We start from the raw sequence: 21,731 nt of genomic DNA, 5'->3' as shown, positions 1-21,731 counted from the left end.
TGTGTTTCACTTTACCTTTTTATGCTTTTCTTGAGTGTTGAATTTTCATTAAATGTCAATTTTTTCCCCTGGAGCATTATGCTCAGTTTATTTTGGTATATAATTCTAGATTGTAGTCCTAGATCCTTTGCCTTTCAGAATATCATATTCCATGTGTTATGGTCCTTTAATGTAGAAACTGCTAGGTCCTATGCAATCCTGACTATGGCTTTACAATATTTGAATTGTTTCTTTCTAGGTTCTCATAGTACTTCTTCTTTGGCCTGGGAGTTCTGGAATTTGGCTATAATAGTCCTGAGGTATTTTATTTTGGGATCTCTTTTCAGAGGTGATTGGTGGATTCTCTCAATTTCTATTTTTTCCTTTTTGTTTTACTATATCAGGAAAATTTTCTCTAACGATTTCTTAGAATATGGTGTCTTGGCTCGTTTTTATTTATTGTGGCTCTCAGGAATTCCAGTGATTCTTAGATTATCTCTCCTGGTTATATTTTCCAGGTTGGTCATTTTTCCAGTGAATAAGTTTAGATTTTCTTGTTTTTTTAAAAAAAATTTTAAAATTTCATCTTATTGTTTCCTGATACAATATAGTTTCATTAGTTTCTATTTGTCTAATTCTATTTTTTAGGAAGTTACTTTCTTCCTTGAGTTTTTGCGCTTTATTTTCCATTTGGCCTGACATGCTTTTAAACTTTCCTTTGAGGACTCACAGGTTTCCTTTTTGGGATTCTTGTCCTCTTCTGAGTTTGTATATCGATCTTCCCCATCACTAAAGCAACTTTCTAAGGTCGGGGCTTTTTTTTTTTTTTTTTTTTTTTTGTGTTTTTTTCTTTTTTTTTCCTATTTCTCCCCCCCACCCCACCCCCTTACCTTTTCTATCTGTTAATGCTCTTCTCTGTTCCTGAGGTAGAGGGTGCATTTTTCCAAGTTTGAGGGTACTTTTCTGATACTTGGGGTAAGCCAAGCTGCTCTTGTTTCTCAGTGTGTCTGGTGAGGAGGTGGCCCTCCTGACTTGCTCTGGGGAGGGTTACAGCTGTGTTATCCAGCTATATTCAGCATCTCCTGCTACCAGATTCCTTCTTGTTTTGTGGGCTGCCTGGTCCCTGCTCTGTTGCTTCCCTGTCTGTGCCAAATGACCTGGGCTGGGCAGGTCCCCTGCTCTGGGCTTTGTTGCCTCAGGCACTCCGCTGTCATGTGGGAGTGAGGAGATGCCTGAAGGTCCAGTTCCCCCTCTGTGCTCTTGTGACCTCAAGGCACCATTGCCCTGTGAGTTTGTAGGTTTCCTGCCTTCTTGTTAATTTTTTAATTTATTTAATTAATTTTGAATAGTTTTCCATAGCTACATGAATCATGTTCTTTCCCTCCTCTTCTCCCATAGCCAGCGAACAGTTCAACTGGGTTTTACATGTATCATTGATCAAGACCCATTTTCCTATTACTAACATTTGTAATAGTGATTATTTAGAGTATATATCCTAATCATATTGAACCATTTAAAGGAAATGTTTTTCTTCTGTGTTTCCACTCCCACAGTTCTTTCTCCTAAGTCTCTCAGATTGTCCTGTACCATTGCATTACTGCTAGTAGAGTTTCGTGCCTTCCGAAGTGGACTTTTGAATTGCAGCAGAGAGGTCTCCCTTGAGCCACAGACATGGGAAAAACCACTCCTCCATATGTCCCTTGATTCCCAGTACTTACAGGATTAGGGACTTCTGAGAGTGGACTCACGTTTGGTGTGATCTTTCCTTTCCTTCCCAGAGGTGAGATCTTATCTCACTCCAGCTGAAGAACTCATTTATGCTGGTGTATTGATTTCTTCTAATTTGTATAACTTCTGCAATTTCTGTTTACATCTTACTTTGATAATGAGGTTTATTCGCTATTGTGATCACAAAAGGGTAACCAGTCTTGATGGGAGGGTGCTAAACTTGTAAGCTAAATGTTACCTCTCTTTATTAACTGTATGACCTTAGGTTAACCTGTCTGCCTCAGTTTCTCTAACTCTAAAATGGAAATAATACCTCCTAGAGTTGTTGTAAGGACTACATGGGATAATATTTGTAAAACCTTTAGCACAGTGCCTGGCACACAGTAGGACCCTAATAAATGCCTTGTCCCTTTCTTAGACATACCATAAGGATAATAGTAAGCTGGGGAAAATCCAGAGGACAACCAAGATGGTAGCTATATCGCATGAGGATTAGCTAAAGAAATAGCAAGCTTTAATCTAGAAAAAAAAAAAGATATGGGAGAGGTCCTGATAGAATATTGTGTTCAAATCTTGTAAAATGGAGGGTCTGTGACAAGCTGGGGAGCATTCGGGGAAGTCACAGAATTAACAAGCTGGAAGGGACCTCAGTGGCTATCTGGCCAAACTTGAAAGGAATCGTCACTATGGCACACTTTTTAAGATTTATTGAACTCTGTTACCTCACTGCCCCTGCTTCCTCCATCTTCTCTCCCATGTGCCAATTGACAATTTTTTTTAAAACTACGATGTCCAAACTAAACCTGGCCCTCCATATTTAGTCTCACCTAGGCAGAGTATAAGGACAGTATAGTTCCTTATTCCTAGAATAAACTTCATTCTTATCAGTTCAATGCTTTAAAACAGTATCTTGGTGAAAGGGAAAGCTTATTAAATTGCAGATTACACAAAAATGAGGATAATTGTTTGGATGATGGAATGGTGGACCTGAAGCTAATGACATGAAATTTAATAAGCACAGATGTAACATCGTCTCAGTGGACTTAGAAAGTCCCGTATGAATACAGAATAGAAATGGGTTGGGGAAATAGGGCTAGAGTTCATGTAGAAAACAGATGAGTCTGTACTATCATAATCAGTAGGTAATGTTGGAGGCACCAGAACTAATGTAATCTCACTGTTTTAAGAGGAATGAGTATTCAGAGCTGCCCCCTTCTCACTCATAAAATTGCTTTTCAGAATTTAAGCATAAGAACCATCGATGGCTACATTTTTGAGTATCGTTCATTAAACTAATTCTGCATGTCCCTCTACCTTCTCCACAAAATCAAGGGTTTTGATAAAGTTAGTACTAGGTTAGTATCTAATGTCATTCCCCTGATCTACAGGTTACAGAAGCTTCTACAAAAATCAATAAAGCAGGCTAGTTTGGCATATTAATTGTTCTCGAATCTGCTAAGGTGGCCAGAACTGTGAAAAGTTTTGAAAATTGCACCACCTGTCAGAATGTTAGAGGCAACTCCTCATGAAAAACATATCTCTTTTCACTTTATTTCCTTTATGAGTTTTTTTCTTGTACATGTAATATACGTCTTCTTTCAGGATATGGGGAATATAGAAATATGTAGTTGATGATCACACTGGTACACTCTGTATCAGATTATTTACTGTTTCAGGAAGAAGAGAATTTAGATGGCAAAATGTCAGAAAACAATTGTTGAGAATTCTTTCTGCGTGTAATTAGGGGAAAAAACACAGAAAAGAAAAAAAGAAAACAAGCGACTGTCCTAAATTATCTCTCGGTGGACCCATCTAGCTCCAAAATTTATAACCTGTGATAATCGTTTGTTGGTTTCAGCTAAGCTGTCTCACTCTCATCAGTTATTAGTATCTTCTGGTAAACAGTAATATTTGAATTTCATCAGTGTTTCAAAGTTGTGGTTTGGGAACAGGGACTCACTCAAAAACTGATTTCACATACCAAACTTAAAACTGAGGAATTAGATCTTCCTTGAAATAGCCAGTGATTGTCTTCCATTATAACTTCTTTCATTCCTTTCCTGCTTTTTTTTTTTAAACTCTTACCTTCCATCTTGGAGTCATTACTGTGTATTGGCTCCAAGGCAGAAGAGTGGGAAGGGCTAGGCTATGAGGGTCAAGTGACTTGCCTAGGGTCACACAGCTGGGAAGTGTCTGAGGCCATATTTGAACCTAGGACCTCCCGTCTCTAGGCCTGGCTCTCAAGCCACCAAGACACCCAGCTGCCCTCTTTTTCCTGCTTTAAAAAAAAAAAGGTTTTTACTGCTTTAATAATTCAGTAATAACAGCCACCAGATGTGTCCTCACTGGCTAAGCCAACCAGTGGTAGGCAAGTGGCTTTTTAGTGTCCCATTTTCCACTGAATCAAAATATTCCAAATTTGTCCATATAACTATTTTGGGCTTGGCATAAATTGACGGAATCTATAAAAATGAAGAGGAACCTGGGAAATTCTGGACCAAAAGAACATTTAAAGTATTTTCAGTTTCCCATAATAAGCATTTGAATACTCCTATGACTGCAGGATGCTGTTTACATGCTGACTCTCATTCTCATTTTCACTCAAAGGAAAGCTTGGACACCAAACCTTGGGAAAGCTGGGCTCTGAAAGGTGAACTTTCCTTGTTTTTGTTCAGAAAGGCCTCCCTACTATTTCCCAGGTATTCCATGTCAAAATCTTTTATATTTTCTTCCTGTATTAGAATGTAAGCTCACTGAGGGTATGCACTGTTTTGCTTGATAATATTTTTATCTCCAGGGCTTGGCACAGTGATAGGAACATAGTATTTAATTAATGTGTAACTATTTTTTGATGTCCTATTTAAGGTTCTGGAGAGGAGAATACCACCAACTTCATAAGCCTTCTCTACCCCTGCTTACAGGACATAGAAGGCTCCCTAGAACAGAGTATGCAGGATTCATCGACAATTCCAAACCCCTTCTCTGAAGGCCATGGTGACTCCCCCATCCATCACCAATGCTCAGCGCTCTCCTACTTTTCCCTGTGCTATCCATTGTGATGCTCTACTCATTAATTGACCTCCTACTCTTTTAAACTGGACCTTTGGGACTCCTTTCTTGGCTTTCCTTGCTCCTTCCACCAGTGATCAAGAGGAGAGATGAATTAAAGTTTTGTTAAGTGAATTGGGTTCAGTTTCTTTCCCTATGAAGGTTGAATTATATGGTTGTCTTTCATATTTGGAGGCCCATCATTTCCCTAAAACAAGATGTTTTAAGTCAGAATATTAATGACCCCTAAAACTAAGATCCTTTTGAAAAAACATTGTTGGCTGGCTTCTCCAAACAGCTGTATTGTACTTGGCCTTAGTATTTGTCATAGCATTTAACCAGTAACCGAAATATTCGAATAAGCCCCCTCTTCTCTAGTTCTGTCATTTTCTGGCAATGAAAGAGGAAAATAAAGATTCAAGAATACTTTGAAATAGCTTTATTGGTTCATAAGACCTTTCCATATAAAAAAAATACTCAAAACACTATGTGGTATTAAATTGTAATTATTTTTTTCTTAACAGTTAAAATTACCCAGAATATACACTTTTAAAAAAGGAAAACAACTATACTACTAAACTGAATTATAAAAAGGATTTGCAACTTAAATACTCTGACAAAATAGCTAGCTCCTTACTGACACACTCACTCATTGCACATTGCTGCCAGTTTTTTCCCTTAGCATTGCTTTGCAGAGTACAAATGAACAGCACTTCAAGGTCAGGCATTTGGTCACGGAAGTAATTCTGCCTCCCATTTGAAGGATTTAAGATCCTGGCACAAACTGTTGATAATTTAACCACCCTCTACCCTCCCACCCTCCCAAACAGGCAATAAACTTAAAAAAAAAATCCAGGGGCTCTTCCTTCTTGGCCCTCCCTAGAAAAACACCAAATTATTTACTTGTACCACATCTTAAAGTTCAGCATCGTTTTTGCTTAAAGAAATCTATTCCTCTTAATTCTTCGGGTAAATATTCCTGCTCCACGGGATCCTTGTAGGCAGGGTTGTATTTGTAGCCTTTGCCATAGCCCAAGTCCTTCATGAGCCTGGTGGGTGCATTCCTCAGGTGCATCGGGACAGGTGGAAGAGGACCCTGGTGGTTTCTCAAGCAGGCTTTGACATTGTTGTAGGCATTGTACACTTCAATAGACTTTGGGGCTCTGGCAAAATAAACGACACACTGGGCTAGAAGGACCTATGCAGAAGGAAAACAGAAGAGAGAGTGTCATGATTTCAGTTTAGCCTACTTTAGAACGCTAGTACTTTCTGTTTCTCAAAACCCACTAATTATGATATCATAAAATTCCCTCCATTTTAAAATAATGTAACTATCACCCCCCTTTAAAAAATATATCAGCAAATAAATAGAAACTCAAAATTTATGTGGCTTACTCAGATCACATACAACAAAGAGGAAGAGAGAACTATATTTATACACAGGAAAGCAAAGAGCATAAAAACAGATGAATGTGAAGCCAAGACTGATTACTGTACCTCACATTCTGGCATCCCTATAAAATGACATCCCTGATAAGCAGCCACTGCGTGGGTCAATGCAGAAGGATCTGCCAGGCCTGTAACACACCCAAAACAACAAAGAAAAAGTTGGTAAAATGACAAGTTTATTGTGTAAGCAAGTAATTACTATTGCCAGGGAGGAACAAGTCTATTTAGACACTAATCAAGTGGAACTTGGGTGTGAAATACACTACTAAATGCCTTTCCCCTTTTCCTCTCTTGAAGGCAGAGTACAAAGTAAGAGCACTTTATAGAAACACACATCCCCAAAAGTACATGCCACAGAATTAGCTTATATGGTATTAATCAATCTCCCTGTTCTCTTTTTACACGTTTCTTCCATTTAGTGAATAAAAATACTTAAATACTCATTATGTGGAATCCACTTTTTAATGTTTATATGTTAAACCCCACAGCCAAATTTTTACACACCAAACTCCAAAAGTTTAGATAACACAATATAGCCAATACATTGGTAAATGGCATGAATAGAATCACAAGGATGAATGAGTTTGAAGGAAAAAAACAGAAATTGCCTACTAAAGCCATGGCTAAGACAGTTTCCCACAGTTTGATCTGTCCAATATACAAGATTCTGTAATCCTTAGGAGCTGCCCAATGAGGAACTTAATTCAATTCAACCAACATATTTACAGGTGACACACTCCCTTCCCCTAAGGACTTGTATTCCTGAACACAAATTCACAAATATTGATTGGGCTCCTCCACTCTGAGGAACTGCAGATATTACTCGAATAACAAATACAAAGTAAAAGTACTTTGTGGAAATAAACATCCCAGGACGTACATACCACAAAATGAATGTTTATGTGTCATTTAAACATTTCCTCCCTTTTCTCCTCCCTCCTAATAGCACCATGATCCAGTAATTTTCTGCTAAAAATGCTTGAGGGTTGAAGTAAAGCTTCCCGAGAGCGGCGGGGCCGTCCCGTCATGCTCACCTATGTCTTCACTGGCAAACCTCACCAGCCTGCGGGCTACATACAGGGGGTCCTCACCACCCTCGAGCATTCGGGCCAGCCAGTAGAGGGAAGCATTCTGGTCCGAGCCACGCATGGACTTATGGAGCGCAGAGATGCAGTTATAATGCTCTTCTCCTAGACACCAGGAGGAAAAGCACGAGAAAGGTAAGGAGGGACAAGGGAAACCATAAGGCTCACAGGAGCAGAAACAAATGTCAGCAGACCGATTATCTTGCATTTTGTAATCGTAAACTAATGAGGAAAGCTTAAGGAAAATAAGGTTGACAGCTGTTCTGTACGGGGAGGGTGCGTACTCAGGCTGTACCCTGGCCCAATGGGCAAGATGGGGCAAATATCACGGGTGTGGACCTGGGGACATGCTCGATGGCCACGTGACCGCCTTGGGGTAGACTTCTTTGGCCATTGCAGCTCTCCTCACTCCTACCTTCGGAACAGGACAGTCAATGGGAATTTCTGAGGCTACCCCAAGGGCTGCCCAGAGGAAGAAGAAAACACTCTTCTGGAAGGGTATCTTTGAAAGGTTAACTACATATCTGTTAACATCTTCTATCTATCCGGAGGTAAGGGTCAAGGGGACAGTGACCCCAATGCTTTAGCTTGAATACTGGCTACTACTGCATGGCTAAAGGAAATGCTAACCTCCAAATTGTGGGTGCTGTGCTGTCTTAGACATGGAGTGGGTGATCGTGATGGGAATCAGAGGGGCAAAAAAGATCTGTGCTGCCCACACTTTCTTAAGTACCCCCTTACAGGTTGGTTTTCTTTAAAATGGAGGAGACCAAGACACCTAAACCCAATACCATGATCCTGGGAGCCCCAAAGCAGCAGTTTCTCACAGAAAAGCTCATTTACTCTAGGCAGGTAAATGTGCTTTACACTATGAAGGGATCTTACTAACTTTCTATGACCCTAAGACAGTGATGGGCAAAGTTCTTAAAGAGGGGGCCAAAGGAAAGGAAATGCTCATCTGTCAGTCTGTTTCTAAGCCAACTCTTCTGAAGTTTCATTGTATTGTATCCTAGTCATTGTATTCGTCAGATTAGGAATAATGTCACTGGCTGGATAGAACATTTCAGGGGGCCGCAGTTTGCCCATCACTGCCCTAAGGCATGCCATGGAAAAATCACCTTGCTGGGAATTAAGAGTAGATGAGTTCAACCCTGGATTGTCCCATTTCTCTACCTGTGTGACTATGGACAGGTCACTTAATTTCTCTGACCTTCATTTCTTCTAACATTAGGGAACTGAATTGGACTAAAGCGTACTTTTTAAGGTCGTTAATAGCTCCAAATCTGTGACTATCTGCCCAAAGAATTAAGAGGAATATAACAACAACACTAGACAGAGCTATAAAGCTTACATGCATTATCTAATCCTGTGGAAGTATATAGCACTAAGATCTAAGTTATGTTATAAAAATATTAAAAAGCAATATTTCAATGTCTTTTATAGCACAATTGAGGTTTCAGAGCCTTATGTTTCCATGATTTTTTCCTAAGGTCTATAAACATTCATAAAATACATTCCAGGAAAGAAAAATAAGCCACGGACCAACAGGAACTTACAGTTAGCCAAGAAAGCCTTAGCAAAGAAGCTGTAGAATTTGTAAAACATTTTCCTGTTTTTATATTGTATGATCTTAATTGTGTATGCAAAAGGGTGTTCTACAAGGCTGCCCGCAGGAGAATGCAGCCAGCTATTTTTAAGAGTGTTAAGAGTGCGATCCCTTCAAGAGAGGCACCTGGCATGCTCCCATCATGAGGCCAGCACAAACAATGTGCCTATGTTCTCCTCCCCATAGCATATGAGCCCCAGGAACAAATCCCAGCAGCTGAACTCCCTGGTAAGGAGATACTTCGTCTTTTTTGGAGCGAGAGGACCTTCAATAAGATACTGGGCTCTGTCAAAAGGAAAAGGGCAGTCAGGCTAACTAGAGAGAGAACCTGATATCCTCTGATTTCAAAGGAGGACCAAAGCGAGTAAATAATTTTCTTCTCAACTCTCCGTTTACCACAACAATCCATGATGATCACGGATCCCAGGTACTTTCCCTCTTACTGGGTTTGTGGTCTGAGTATCAAGGAGAGTTGTAGAAGAGTCAACGTCCTAGGTGAAATTCAGGTGGCTGCCACACTGTCCAGTCTAGCAATCTGGTGCCTCCTGTTCTGTGCTTGGTTCCAATAGAGCCTTACCAGAATCTCCTTGTAAAGACCACTGACAGAGTGGCAAAGAGGAGAAAGCACTGTCCACAGAGAACGAGTCTAATTCCTCCTTCACAACTATGACGTGCTCCAAGTCTTCTCTTCTCTGAGCTAATCAAGCCCAGTTCTTTCAACCAAGATTCATATGTCAAGAACTCAATGCCCTGCCCATCCTGCTCACCTCTTCTCTGGACACTCTCAAACCTATTAAGTCCTTCTTGAAAACTGCAGCCCTTGAACTAACCACAAAACCACAGAAGAGGACGAGGAGGGGAAGAATATACAGTGAGTGCCCTGTGTTCTCCTCTTCTCCACAGTATGTATTAGGAGCCCCAGTTACAAATCTCAGCAGCTGAACTCCCTGGTAAGGAGATACTTTATCACCTATTACTCTAAGCTATGCTCCTCTTAAATGGCCCCTAAGCACATAAGATTTTCTGGCTGCTATACAATACAGCACTGCTGACTCACATTGAGCTTGTGGTCCCCTGAAATTCCTCCACGCCATGAGTAAGAACCAAAACAAGAACAGGGTTTGGAGTTTACTCTTCTGAAATTTCTTGTCTAAACTAGAAGATAATGATGCCAATCTATCTAGACTTGGGAAGCTCTCACACTATCACCACTTATCTTCGATGCTATTACTTCCCACCTTCAAATGTCAAGCAGAAGTAGAGATACTTGCATCAGATCTCCTCAAAGAGAAGGTACCCCATGCACAACTTACCTCTCTTTAATATGAATCACTCAAGAGAAGGATATACTTTGGTTTTGACTTGTAGGATCTGAGCTAATTATTCTCCAATTCCTCATTTACTGAATCTTGGCGGTAAACAAAAAAATAACACTTGAAAAGAACCAATTGTAACCTCTAGCTTGGTGTGGACTGACTTCTACAAGTATAGGCCACTCCAAAAGTGCAGTTTTACACCTGAATTGGTTTTAATAGTATAAAACTGCACTGTCACCCCAAATGCCTTCACCTTAAGTTTATGGAATGAAAGTTGTCAGGAATTAGTTTTCCATTAATTCTAGTAGTTTCCTGACTTGTTTTGAGTTCAGTCACATCCATGTCACTATCTATAGCTCTCCAGGGCTCTAACAAGATACTTGCTATGACAACATGAAATTTATGGGGTACAGGAGAGGAAAATAGAGTTTAAGGAGAGGCAACTAGAGAATATTATAGAGGCTTTTTGTGATACTGCTAATATAGAAATGCTTTTATATGATTTCAAATGTATAACTGATACATGGCTTATCTTTTCAGTGGAAGGGAGGAACAGGAGGAAGGGAGAGGATTTAGAACTTAAAATTTAAGAAAGAAAAAGTTAAAGATACATTTTTTAATTAAAAAAATATAACAGAGGGTCTTTAGCATATTTTGTGTGAAGACTTGTGCAGAATCTAGGGATATCCATTCTTTAGCACCACTAATTTTAGACCTATTGAGGCTTCCCTGATCTAATAAAGAAATAGGTGGAAAGCGGTTCCTATCCTGTATGGTTTTTCCCCAATCTACTGTGGGTCATGTGGGTGGAAATCCCAGGATCAGCTTCCTAATGTGCTAGGAGAGCTTCTCTTCTTCTCAGGAAGGGGTACCCTGGGAGGGCAAATTTGACAGCAATTAACGATAAGGCAAGATAGGATGCCCAAACATCCTGAAGCCAGGTGAGAGGTAGCTAACAAGCACAGCTAAGAAGAGAGAGGGGCTTTGTGAGCTTAAGATTAGGGGGAAGGGTCACTCTATTAGAACCCCAGAGGCAGGGGGTATCTATCTAGAGCTCATAGTGGAGATTTTGTTGCTTTTGAAATTTTCTTTAACTCTCCAACTTCTTTAATGTGGGTAAAAGGAAAATAGGATTCTGTATGTAGGTTGTTCCATTGAGATTTTTGGATAGTTTTTCAGAGGTGCATATGATGGCTTGACCAGCCAAAAGTTGGAATTCAGGGCTCCTTTGTGCCCTTGCCCTAGTCCATACTGGCATCGGTAATCTTGATTCCCTACTGGTACTTTTTATCTAAATGCTCTTAATGTGCTATTAACTCCAGTTAAGTCCCACCACAGTGCCTGCCATCAGGAAGAACAAATACAGGCCAAAAAAAAAAAAATGCTTGTGTCCCATACCAAAGGTCAAATGATGAGTCAAGAGACAATACCAGAATCAAATTCACTTTCTATTCCCTGTTCTAACCACTACCCAGCCCTCTCTCCCAACAACATCTGTGTATACCCTGCAGAAAGCTGGGGTATACAGAACAACGTCTGGCCTGAATACTGAATTATTAGTGTCCTATTCTGGCAGAGCTAACAGAAGTGTAGAAAATCTGCCTTCATGGAAGTCTTACTTTCTGGAGTAGGATCCTACAGACACCAAGTACCAGAAGACCAGTCCAAGCTGGTCTCTATCACCCACCTACTTCTCTTTATAAAAAGAAAGAAACGTGCTTTATTGGTGACATGTGAAGTTGCCAAGTCATGAATATCACTAAGAGCTGGTATCAGATTTACTATTTGTAAATACACTTAAATGTAAAACCTCCTGACAAATGCAAACTACAAAATTCATTTCCTTAAAAAGCTTTCCCAGGGGCAGCTGGGTAGCTCAGTGGATTGAGTGCCAAGCCTAGAGACCGGAGGTCCTAGGTTCAAATCTGGCCTCAGACACTTCCCAGCTGTGTGACCCTGGGCAAGCCACTTGACCCCCATTGCCTACCCTTACCACTCTTCCACCTATAAGTCAATACACAGAAGTTAAGGGTTTAAAATAAAAAAAAAAAAAGTAAAAAAAAAAAAAGCTTTCCCAAAAATAAAAGCATCAAGACCCAACCAAAATGAAGCAGGGCTGGTTGGAGATTTAGGTCCCAGTGTTTATAAAGAGGATGCAAACAATAAAAAGTTTTATTCACCCATAAAAGGGTTCTAAAAACAAAGAAGTTTATTCTTTCAGAGTTCCCTCCTGTGCTGTACCACTCTGATTATGGTCACAAAAACTCCTCACTACTTAATACAGAGATCAATAGGCAGGTAGTTAAATGTCTGGCTGAGAAGTCAAGAAGTTCAAGTCCTGCCTATGATAGACACTAGTTAACTGGGTGACTATGGGCAAGTTGATGAATATTCCAGTGGCCCAGGCAGTTCTCAAAAGCTAGAAGTTTCTGAGAATATTAACTGCAAGTGATGAATGTCCCAGGTAAATGGAATCTCCATACCAGAAATTCACTGCAGCAATGAAAATGATTAAAGACCCAGGCCCCCTCTGTGTCTTGCCCTTTTATTCATCCCCCAGAAAAGATTATAGGGCAATGCTTTATAGAAAATGTGCCTTTAAGAATACTCAACTAGAAGACAACTACAATAATCTGTAACTGAAATGAAAATCTAATCATTCTCGCGTGTAAATTTGATTTCTAACACAGATAAATTCTGAATTTTAATCTAGTTTTGGCTCCTAAAGAAGTTAGAATCTTTGTCCAGATTAGTTGGGTTGAAAGGTGTCTCAAACCAGATTTCTTTTTTCCCCCCTTTTTAAAATTTAGAATATTTTTCCATGATTACATGATTCTCCACTTCCCCCACTCCAACTTTCCTCTCCCCTCCTGGAGCTGACAAGCAGTTCCACTGGGTTATACATTCAAACCAGATTTTATTCACTTTGGGGAACTATTCTACTCTCTTACATGTTGAAATCTTATTGGGAACTTCTTGTATAATTTGGTCCTAGTGGGAAGTCAGGAACCTGAAAATTTTGCTACTTGTGAGTTATTATGAATTTAAAATTCATTATTTTCAAGAATATAGTCTCACCAACTTACCTGCTCGGTCATACAAAATGTGGGATCGCTGCAGGCCTTCCTTCACGTCATTTTCTGTAATTAAAACTCCTTCACCAGAATAATTTTGTACGGTCTTCTTACAAAATGGTTTCCTTGAGCCTAGCTTGGCCTGGACAGCCAACTGCAGTCCATTCAGTCCAGTCCTGGCATCCCCATCACAGAGATAAGCTAGAGTATTGACTGCTTTGTCCTCTATGTACACAAGGGGCCTGCAACAGAATTAAATGACAAATTATCATCATGCGCAATGAATCGTCATTACATATCACCCTGAAAGTCTTATTTCCTAACAAAGTTATCACAAAATCCACCAGGCCAGGGTTGGTTGGTAGAGTGCCTTTTTTATGTGTGTGTCCTTCCCACTCATGCTACTGTTTTTAGGTATTATCAAGTCTCAAGGAAAGAATGTGACCATATATACTCTGTTGTGCATTTCACTGCAGAAGCACAATGGCACATGTGAAGGGTGCATTGGGGGTTTCTATATATTTGTTCTCTATTCTGGGTTTCCTTGATTTGCTGGTAGAGGGTGGAGAAGTCCTTCTTTTAAAAGGAGGCTCCCAATTTTGACATAGCAACAGAATCTTCTCCATAATGCAAAGGAAATACAAGGCTTCTGTGTAAAGTGCATAACTTTCTGTGCTACAAAATATTACATCTGGAAGAGAATTGAGAGGTCATCTTGTCCAGTCTCTTAATTTTGATATATGAGGGTCCGGACGCTCAAGAATACAGGTTTCCAGACAATCAGTCTAGTCCCCTTGTAGGTCTATAATATATAAACAAAACCCATAGCATAGAATAAGGTTATTTATGATGGAGTTTTGCCTACGAGACAATAAAAAGAGTGTTGCACTGAATGTTGGGAGATCTGGATTCTAGCTGTGAGAGAGTATTTAACCATACGATCTTAAGCAAACCATGTGTCTGGTCTTGGTGTCAGATTCTTCCTCTGAAGAAAGAAATGGAACTAAATGCCCTCTGAGTTCTTTTGAAATTTTGTTTAAAACACCACATTCCAATCACATAATAGTAACATTTTAAATAAGATATCACCTTTACCCTAGCCTAAAGTTTCTTAACTTTTTGTGTCCTGGACCCCCCTGGCAGACTGACGAAGCCCAACGACCCCTTCTCAGAGTAATGTTTTTAAACGCATAACAGAAAATACATAGAATCAAAAAAGAAAGTCAATTATGCTGAAATACAATTATCAAAATATTTAAGTCATAAGTTCACAACCTGTTGGTTAAGAACTCCACCCTAGCAGGCCAAAATGTTATCCTGAAATCTCCTAAAACTTTGTAATCCTGTCCAATGTGAAAAATTTCATCATTTCAAAGTAATCACATTTTTTATGTTAATTGTAAATGTGCAAATGCAGATCAACATTTATAAAAATTTATGAAAGGAGAAATTTAAAAGCAAGAGAACTACACTGTTTTAAATCAGCAGTTTAAACAGTGAGAAAACCTATTCCGTGATTCCACTTTATGTTTGGAATTTGAGAACTTTGCTACTTCTTTCCAATCGAAGTAAATATTTGAATAAAGTCCCAGAAGGTCATGTAGAAATAAAGGTGTCATATGCACCAAAACACTGATAGCAACACTTTTTTATAGAGGCAAAGAATTGTAAACAAAGTAAATGCCCATCCAAATTATGGTTCATGAATGTAATGAAATATTATTGTGCAGCAAGAAACAATGAAAATGAAGAAGAGAAGCATTGTTAGACTTCTATGAACTGAAAAAGTGAAGTAAACAGAACCAGAACAACATATATACAAGGACTACAACGACATAAATGAAACTGAAAATAAGCACTGTCGAGGAGATGAAAATGTACTTCTTTCCCTTTTCTGTAGAGGTGGGGGACTATGGACTTGGGAACCTTCTAATGGCAAATTTGATTAATGTATAGGTTAGTTGTGGCAAATGATTTTTTTTCCTCCCTGTTCTTAATTAAAGGGACAGGTCAGAGAGGAAGAGGGACATATTGAAAAATGAAAGTGACATTAAAAGCAAAATGTATCATTTAAAAAATATATAAAGCCTTTTACCTTTTAATTAATAAGTTATAAATAATACAATGAATAATAAACCTAATTAATTAAAAAAATTAATCAAATACTACTACTACTGATAATATATAATTATATTATATATAATAATTAATAACAATAATTCTTAATATGAATACTTGGTATGAAACTCCCTCCACCAACATTCTGCAACTTCTTAACCTATTTGCTAAATCTCAGAGAGTTGCCTGAGGAAGTAGAAGGTTAAAGGGCCTTACTCTGGGCCAAACAATCCATAGGCATCACAGGCAAAACAGGAACCTAGAGTTTTTGAGATTACAACTCCAGCACTGCTATTTATTTATCTGCTGTGTTGGCCTCTGCCATTCAAGAAACTTTTCCCTCCTTTAACACCCCATCATATAAAATTTTCTACTCTTTTTATTCCGGTCAACTCCGTAAGAACAACTATAGGTTTCAAGGCAGAAGATTGGTAAGGGCTAGGCAACTGAGGTTAAGTGACTTGCCCAAGTGTCCGAGGACAGATTTGAACCTAGGAACACCTGTCTTCAGGCCTCTCTATCCATTGAGCCACCTAGCTGCCCCCACCTGACTTACTGAGTGTCCTTCTCCTCGCATGTTTGTGACTTATGAGCTCAAATCACCCTTATTGTGGCCTCAGAGTTAGAAAAACTTGAGCTGAAGTCCTGCCCCCAACACGTGCTGGGTGCTTCATCCTGAGAAACTTGGCAATTGTCTCACGACTGTACGTTGCAGAGCAGGTGTAGACTTGCATTGGGAGAGGTACAGAGAGTTTGAAATTACATCTTGTCCAAAAAGAAAAAAGATTTCTTAAAATTTTCTTTTGGTCTTTAACAAGTATCTTACACCCTCCCAGGAAAAGAATAGACAGGGACAATGATGATGATAAGGTTGGACACCACAGCTCACCGCTGCTCTGATGCATTGCTAGCTGCACGTTTGGAAAGTAACCAAGTAAAAAACCAATTTAACAACTCAAGTTTGAATATGCCATTTTCTGTCCATGAAACAGACCCCTTATTAATGGGGGTAATTGGCTATTGCCTTAGAGCTTTACTCAAAAGTAGCTACTGACACATAATGTGAAGCTACACTAAAAACACAAAATTAAGATCCTACCCTTGACCAGAAGTCACCATCAGCTCCTGGATATATAATATACTCGGGGACAGTGAGTCTAAGTTAATTCTTTTTTTTTCTTTTTTTTTTTTTTTAATTTAAAACCCTTAACTTCTGTGTATTTGTGGAAGAGTGGTAAGGGGGTCAAGTGACTTGCCCGGGGTCACACAGCTGGGAAGTGTCTGAGGCTGGATTTGAACCTAGGACCTCCTGTCTCTAGGCCTGGCTCTCAATCCACTGAGCTACCCAGCTGTCCCCTCTTTTTTTTTTCTTTTTGAAGGGAATTAGTATTTATATGTTCCCTACTGTGTGCCAGGTATTGTGCTAAATTTTTTACAAATATTTTCTCATCTAATTCTAACTACAACCCTGAAAGGTATATGCTGTTATTATTCCCATTTCATAGTTGAGGAAAAGGAGGCAAACAGAGGTTAAGTGACTTAACTAAGGTCACAGAGCAAACATCTGAGACTAGGTTTGAACTCAGGTCTTCCTAATTACAGGTCCAACACTATTTACTGTGCCACATAGCTGACTTTTATTTTATTTATTTAACCCTTACCTTTGGCCTTAAAATTGATACTGAGTATCAGTTTCAAGGCAGAAAAGTGGTATGGGTTAGGTCAGTGATGGGCAAACTTTTTAAAGAGGAGCCCAAAGGAAAGGAAATGCTCATCTGTCAGTCTGTTTTTAAGGCAACTCTTTCAAAGTTTCATTGTATTGTATTCTACTCATTGCATTCATCAGATTAGGAATAATGCTCCCCCCACACACACTTTGCCCATCACTGGGTTAGGCAATGGGTGACTTGCCCAGGGCCACACAGTTAGGAAGTTTCGAAGGTCAGATTTGCACCTAAGACTTCCTGTCTCCATGTCTGACTCTATAACCACTAGACCACCTAACTGCCCTGCAGATGCCTTTAAAAAAAAGTCCATTTTTCCTTACTGAGTGTACTTCTTCCCCTAACATGCTTGTGATTTATCCATTGGCCTGAAACTATGTATATTTCTCCTGTAAAGGAATTCTGGATGCTTTGAAATACTGGTGCTTAAAATTTTTGATGTTTTAAAAAACCCCATTCATTTCTGAATATACCACTCACTACCTTCTCTTTGAAAGAAAGTTAAGCAAAAGAAAAACAAAAACAAAACCCAAACCTAAAATAGTGAGTAGGGCTTAAATGTACTGACCACTCTATTCTAGCAGTTCCCCTCTGCTGTGGAAGCATTAATTTCCTTAACTATAAAACTGGAAAGTTGGCTAGAAGACCCAAAGGATTCTTTCCAGGTCTAAATCTATGGCCCCATTTATACGAATTAAAACACCCAAAATTTATTACGATCTTCCACATGCACAGAACTTTTCTAGGCACTGGAAAATCAAAAGAATAACCTTTTTTCTGGCCCTGCTGGAGCTTCAGACTACTAGTAGGCTAAGGTGACAGGAAAAAAATCACTACTGTACAAAAATCACACATGATAAATACCATGTGAGGTTTGACAAGCACTAGATCATCAGAGGAAGGGGAGATCAGAGAAAGTTTCATGGGAGAGGTGGCATCTGAGCTGAGACTCTAGGGGATGAAAATGATGTAAACAAGTGGGAATGGAATGTGCAAGGGAAGAAGAGAACACTGCAGGTGGGAGAGAAAGTATGGAAAACATATAGGAGATGGTGAGTAGTCCAGCTTAACAAGAATATAAAATACAAAGAAGAGAACAGTATGAAATAAGCATGGAGAGGCAGGAGGGCATCAGGTTGTGGAGGATCTGAAATGCCAGGCTAAAAACTTTGAACCGCATTTGCTATCATTCCTATGACAGAAATGTTTGAGATCCCCCAGATTCTAGCCTGGCTCCTTCCCTTACCATAGCCAAAGTTTTCAGTCATCTGGCCTGATTAGAGTCCCGTTTGTAACAAATGTCATACTAGAATGTGCAACAATGGCACATTTAATAGCAATTACTCTTTCTCCCTCCATATGTCTCAATCTTGATCAACAAACAGCTGAAGAGAATACTCACATCAGACACTGAGTGCCACTCAACTGGCATTTTTCAAAGATTGGGGGTCGATTCCTCACCCAATATGTGCTACCACAGTTTCTGAAAGATAATTTTTAAAAGAATGATAGATACTGAATATGAGACAAAAGAAAATCTTTGCAAGCTAATAGGAAAAGGCATGAGAAAGCTGGAAACACAGTATCTTCTGCCTGGGTGAAGACGGAGCCAATTATGGTATATGAAGGCAACAGAACATGACTGGGCTGTAAGAGATGACAGGTATGAAGAATAAAGAGAAACTCAGGAAGACTGAACAAAGTAAGCAGAGCCAAGGAAGCAATGCACACAGTGACTATGAGAATGCAAATGAAAACACCATGAAAAAAGCAGTTGATTTCAAGATTAAATGCAAAAACCAATATAGCTTCTAGGAGGGAAAGGAATATACCCTATGTGTGTGTAGGTAGTATAAGCACAGAGCTCAGAGAACTACTGAAGCCCAGTGTTGCCCATGTGGCCAGATGGTAGGCCAGTGGGTTTTGCCTAATGTTCTTACAAGAAGGGGTTATTCTAAGTGGGGATATATCAGGAAATGTGTAAGATGCAAAAAACGCAAAACATATCAATAATTTTTTTAAAAAATACATTCTAATTATGTACAGTCAATTCTCAATTATTCCTGGGAAAGTCACTAAAAATCTAAAGATTACCTCCACTAGTAGCAAAATGGATTTCTACTCTCTACCCCAGCATCACTCTGGAGGAGAGAAGCAGTAAAATGGTCAGAAAAGAGGAAGAAGAAGAAAAGAAAGAGGAGTCTTGATAAGCCTCAAATTGAATAATTAGTATTTAACTCCTCAAGAGCTAACTGTGTTAGTTGACTTTAAATCTGCAATATACTTAGAATGAGCCACTAAATTACCAGCAAGAGAATGGATTGAATGCCTTTTGGTTTTTTAAAAGCTCCCAAGGGGAAAGGCAAACAGGAGCATTCACTTAGGGCTGTAACAAAAGGGCAGTTTTTTCACCTCCTATCATTCATTTCAATCATGTCAGACTCTTCTTCATGACTTCATTTGGGGTTTTCTTTGCAAAGATACTGAAGTGGTTTGCCATTTCTTTCAATACAATACTCAAGATGTTGCCTCCCCAATAAAAATAATCTTATAGCCACCCCATTAAAAAAAGGCTATAAGTGAAAAGTATTGTTTCCACATTTTATATTATTAATTTTTAAAATAACTTTTTACTGAATGTGATTGTCCCTCTCAACACAGATGAGGACAGTCTCTTAAATTTAGAATCTAATAATCATTTGGTGTTGTAAAGGGGTTAAATGACTTGTTCAGCATCACATAACTATGTCTGCAACAGGACTTCAATTCAGGTCTTTCTAACTCTGAAGCTGGCTTTCTATAAAATCTTATAATTAGGACTAGAGAAAAAGGGGTGTTTGTAACCTTTTATGTAAAAACAAAAACAAAACGACCCTCCCCAAAAAGAGAAAAATGGTCTCAAAATTCTTATTCTCATATTAAAAGTTTACAATTCCTTTAATTTTGTAATTTTTTTTTACTAATAATTTCAGAACACTTAAAAATAGGACCTCCGGTTGGGTTAAAAAAAATTTAAACCAAGTATATGTCTTTATTAAAGTGCTGCCCAGAAGGTCTAGGGCAGTGATTCCCAAAGTGGGTGCTACCACACCCTGGTGGGTGCTGCAGTGATCCAGGGGGGAGCAGTGATGGCCACGCTTTTTTTGTATTACATTCTATTCTGAGTTCAATAAATAGTTTCATAATTTCCAGGGGGCGCTAAGTAATATTTTTTCTGGAAAGGGGGCGGTAGGCCAAAAAAGTTTGGAAACCATTGCTCTAGAGAATCCTCCCAAGTTGTAAAGGCTTCAGCTCTGCTCTAGAAATGTATAGGACGCCATCAGTTGAGGACAGGCCTGGCTCAGTCTAGAAAGACTATCACACAGGCTGGCCATCAGGTAAACAATGTAGTTGGCCATGGTGACCCATGGAGGGGAGTGGTTAGATTTGTCTCAGTGAGCAGGTACAAACAGACTAAATTTTGAACCCATGAATCACCTAACCCAACAAAGTATATGTTCTGCCGTGTTCTTTATCTAGTTACTTGGGTTACAAGTCACAGGCACAATTAAACTCCTTCAATAAAATAGGAGAACAATGATGCTAAAAACAAAGTTCCCATTTCTCCATTCTTTCTAATCTGTGATAGTCTTTCATTCCAAATTTCAACCCCTCCAAAATGAGCAAGTATTTTAAAACACAAATAAGCACAATAAATCTGTCAGCATTTCTGTTCCTGTAATAAAATCAGATCACTGGTGGCAATGACAACTGTCATATAAATAAGACACAATAATAGAAACTACCTACACTAAGAACACTTTGCAAGAGGAGAGGGAGCAGAGATAGGGCCAGGGATTCAGTATCGTCAAAAGAAATTCACTGAGTTTAAACTTAAACTAGGGCAAACACTGAAAAGAAAGAAAAAAAAAAAGGTGACCTGCCGATTATTTACTTGATCTGAAGTAGTGTGTCCTGGCAGAGAAAGGTCTAGATTTAGAGTCAGAAGAGCTGGGTTCAAGTTCTGCCCACCCCCTGGCCACTTACTAGCTATACGACTCAATCAATAAACATGTATTAAATGTTAAATCCTTCACAAATAACATCTCACTTGATCCTCACAACCGTGTGTGTGTGTGTGTGTGTGTGTGTGTGTGTGTGTGTGTGTGTGTGTGTGTGTGTGTGTGTGTGTGTTATAAAGTGATATTATCCCTATTTTTAGTTGAGGAAACCAAGGCAAAGACTAAGTGACTTGTCCAGGGCAACAAGGACACTAAAAGACTGAAGCTGGATTTGAACTCAGGAATTTTCAGGGCCAGTAGTAATACTATACCAATATTGAGGTCTATTAGATTATTTTCTAAACATTCCTTCACCTCTAACATTCCAAGTCTATAACCTCCTCGGGTGCACAGGTCTTATACAAAAACTTAAAATGACTCTCTCCAGTATGCCTAATTTGAAAATTCTCGCTTAGTTCAAGTCTATGCCCTCTAGTTTTAAGGCCTGTGTTCTATGACCCAAGCATGTCACTTTCTTTGTTGATCCTTTACCACTTTTCAGGTTGAGTGGATGGGTAGAAGGGAGATGGGAGCCTGGACCTCCCTTTCATTCAGGCTAGCCAT

General features: G+C 39.2%; 1 protein-coding gene across 3 annotated transcripts in view; it reads right to left on the bottom strand.

The window, feature by feature from the left end:
* Nucleotides 1–5,206: 5,206 nt before the first annotated feature.
* The window catches only part of WRNIP1 (WRN helicase interacting protein 1), a 33,937-nt gene continuing 17,412 nt past the window's right edge, over nt 5,207–21,731 (bottom strand). For 2 of the 3 annotated variants that reach the window (XM_044668264.1, XM_044668273.1), the window contains exons 5-8: nt 13,298–13,527; nt 7,239–7,394; nt 6,253–6,332; nt 5,207–5,953 (exon numbers count right to left, since the gene is read on the bottom strand). In XM_044668264.1, the coding sequence (XP_044524199.1) occupies nt 5,678–5,953; nt 6,253–6,332; nt 7,239–7,394; nt 13,298–13,527 (742 nt within the window). In that variant the 3' untranslated portion in view covers nt 5,207–5,677. Of the gene's footprint in view, nt 5,954–6,252; nt 6,333–7,238; nt 7,395–13,297; nt 13,528–18,529; nt 18,611–21,731 lie in introns of all 3 variants that reach the window. The other variant, XM_044668255.1, reaches the window with a different exon arrangement.

This window comes from Gracilinanus agilis, chromosome 1 (assembly GCF_016433145.1).
Source record: "Gracilinanus agilis isolate LMUSP501 chromosome 1, AgileGrace, whole genome shotgun sequence".
NCBI lineage: Eukaryota > Metazoa > Chordata > Mammalia > Didelphimorphia > Didelphidae > Gracilinanus > Gracilinanus agilis.
The sequence above is the reverse complement of the archived record's forward strand: the minus strand, read 5'-3'. Positions and strand labels throughout refer to the sequence as shown.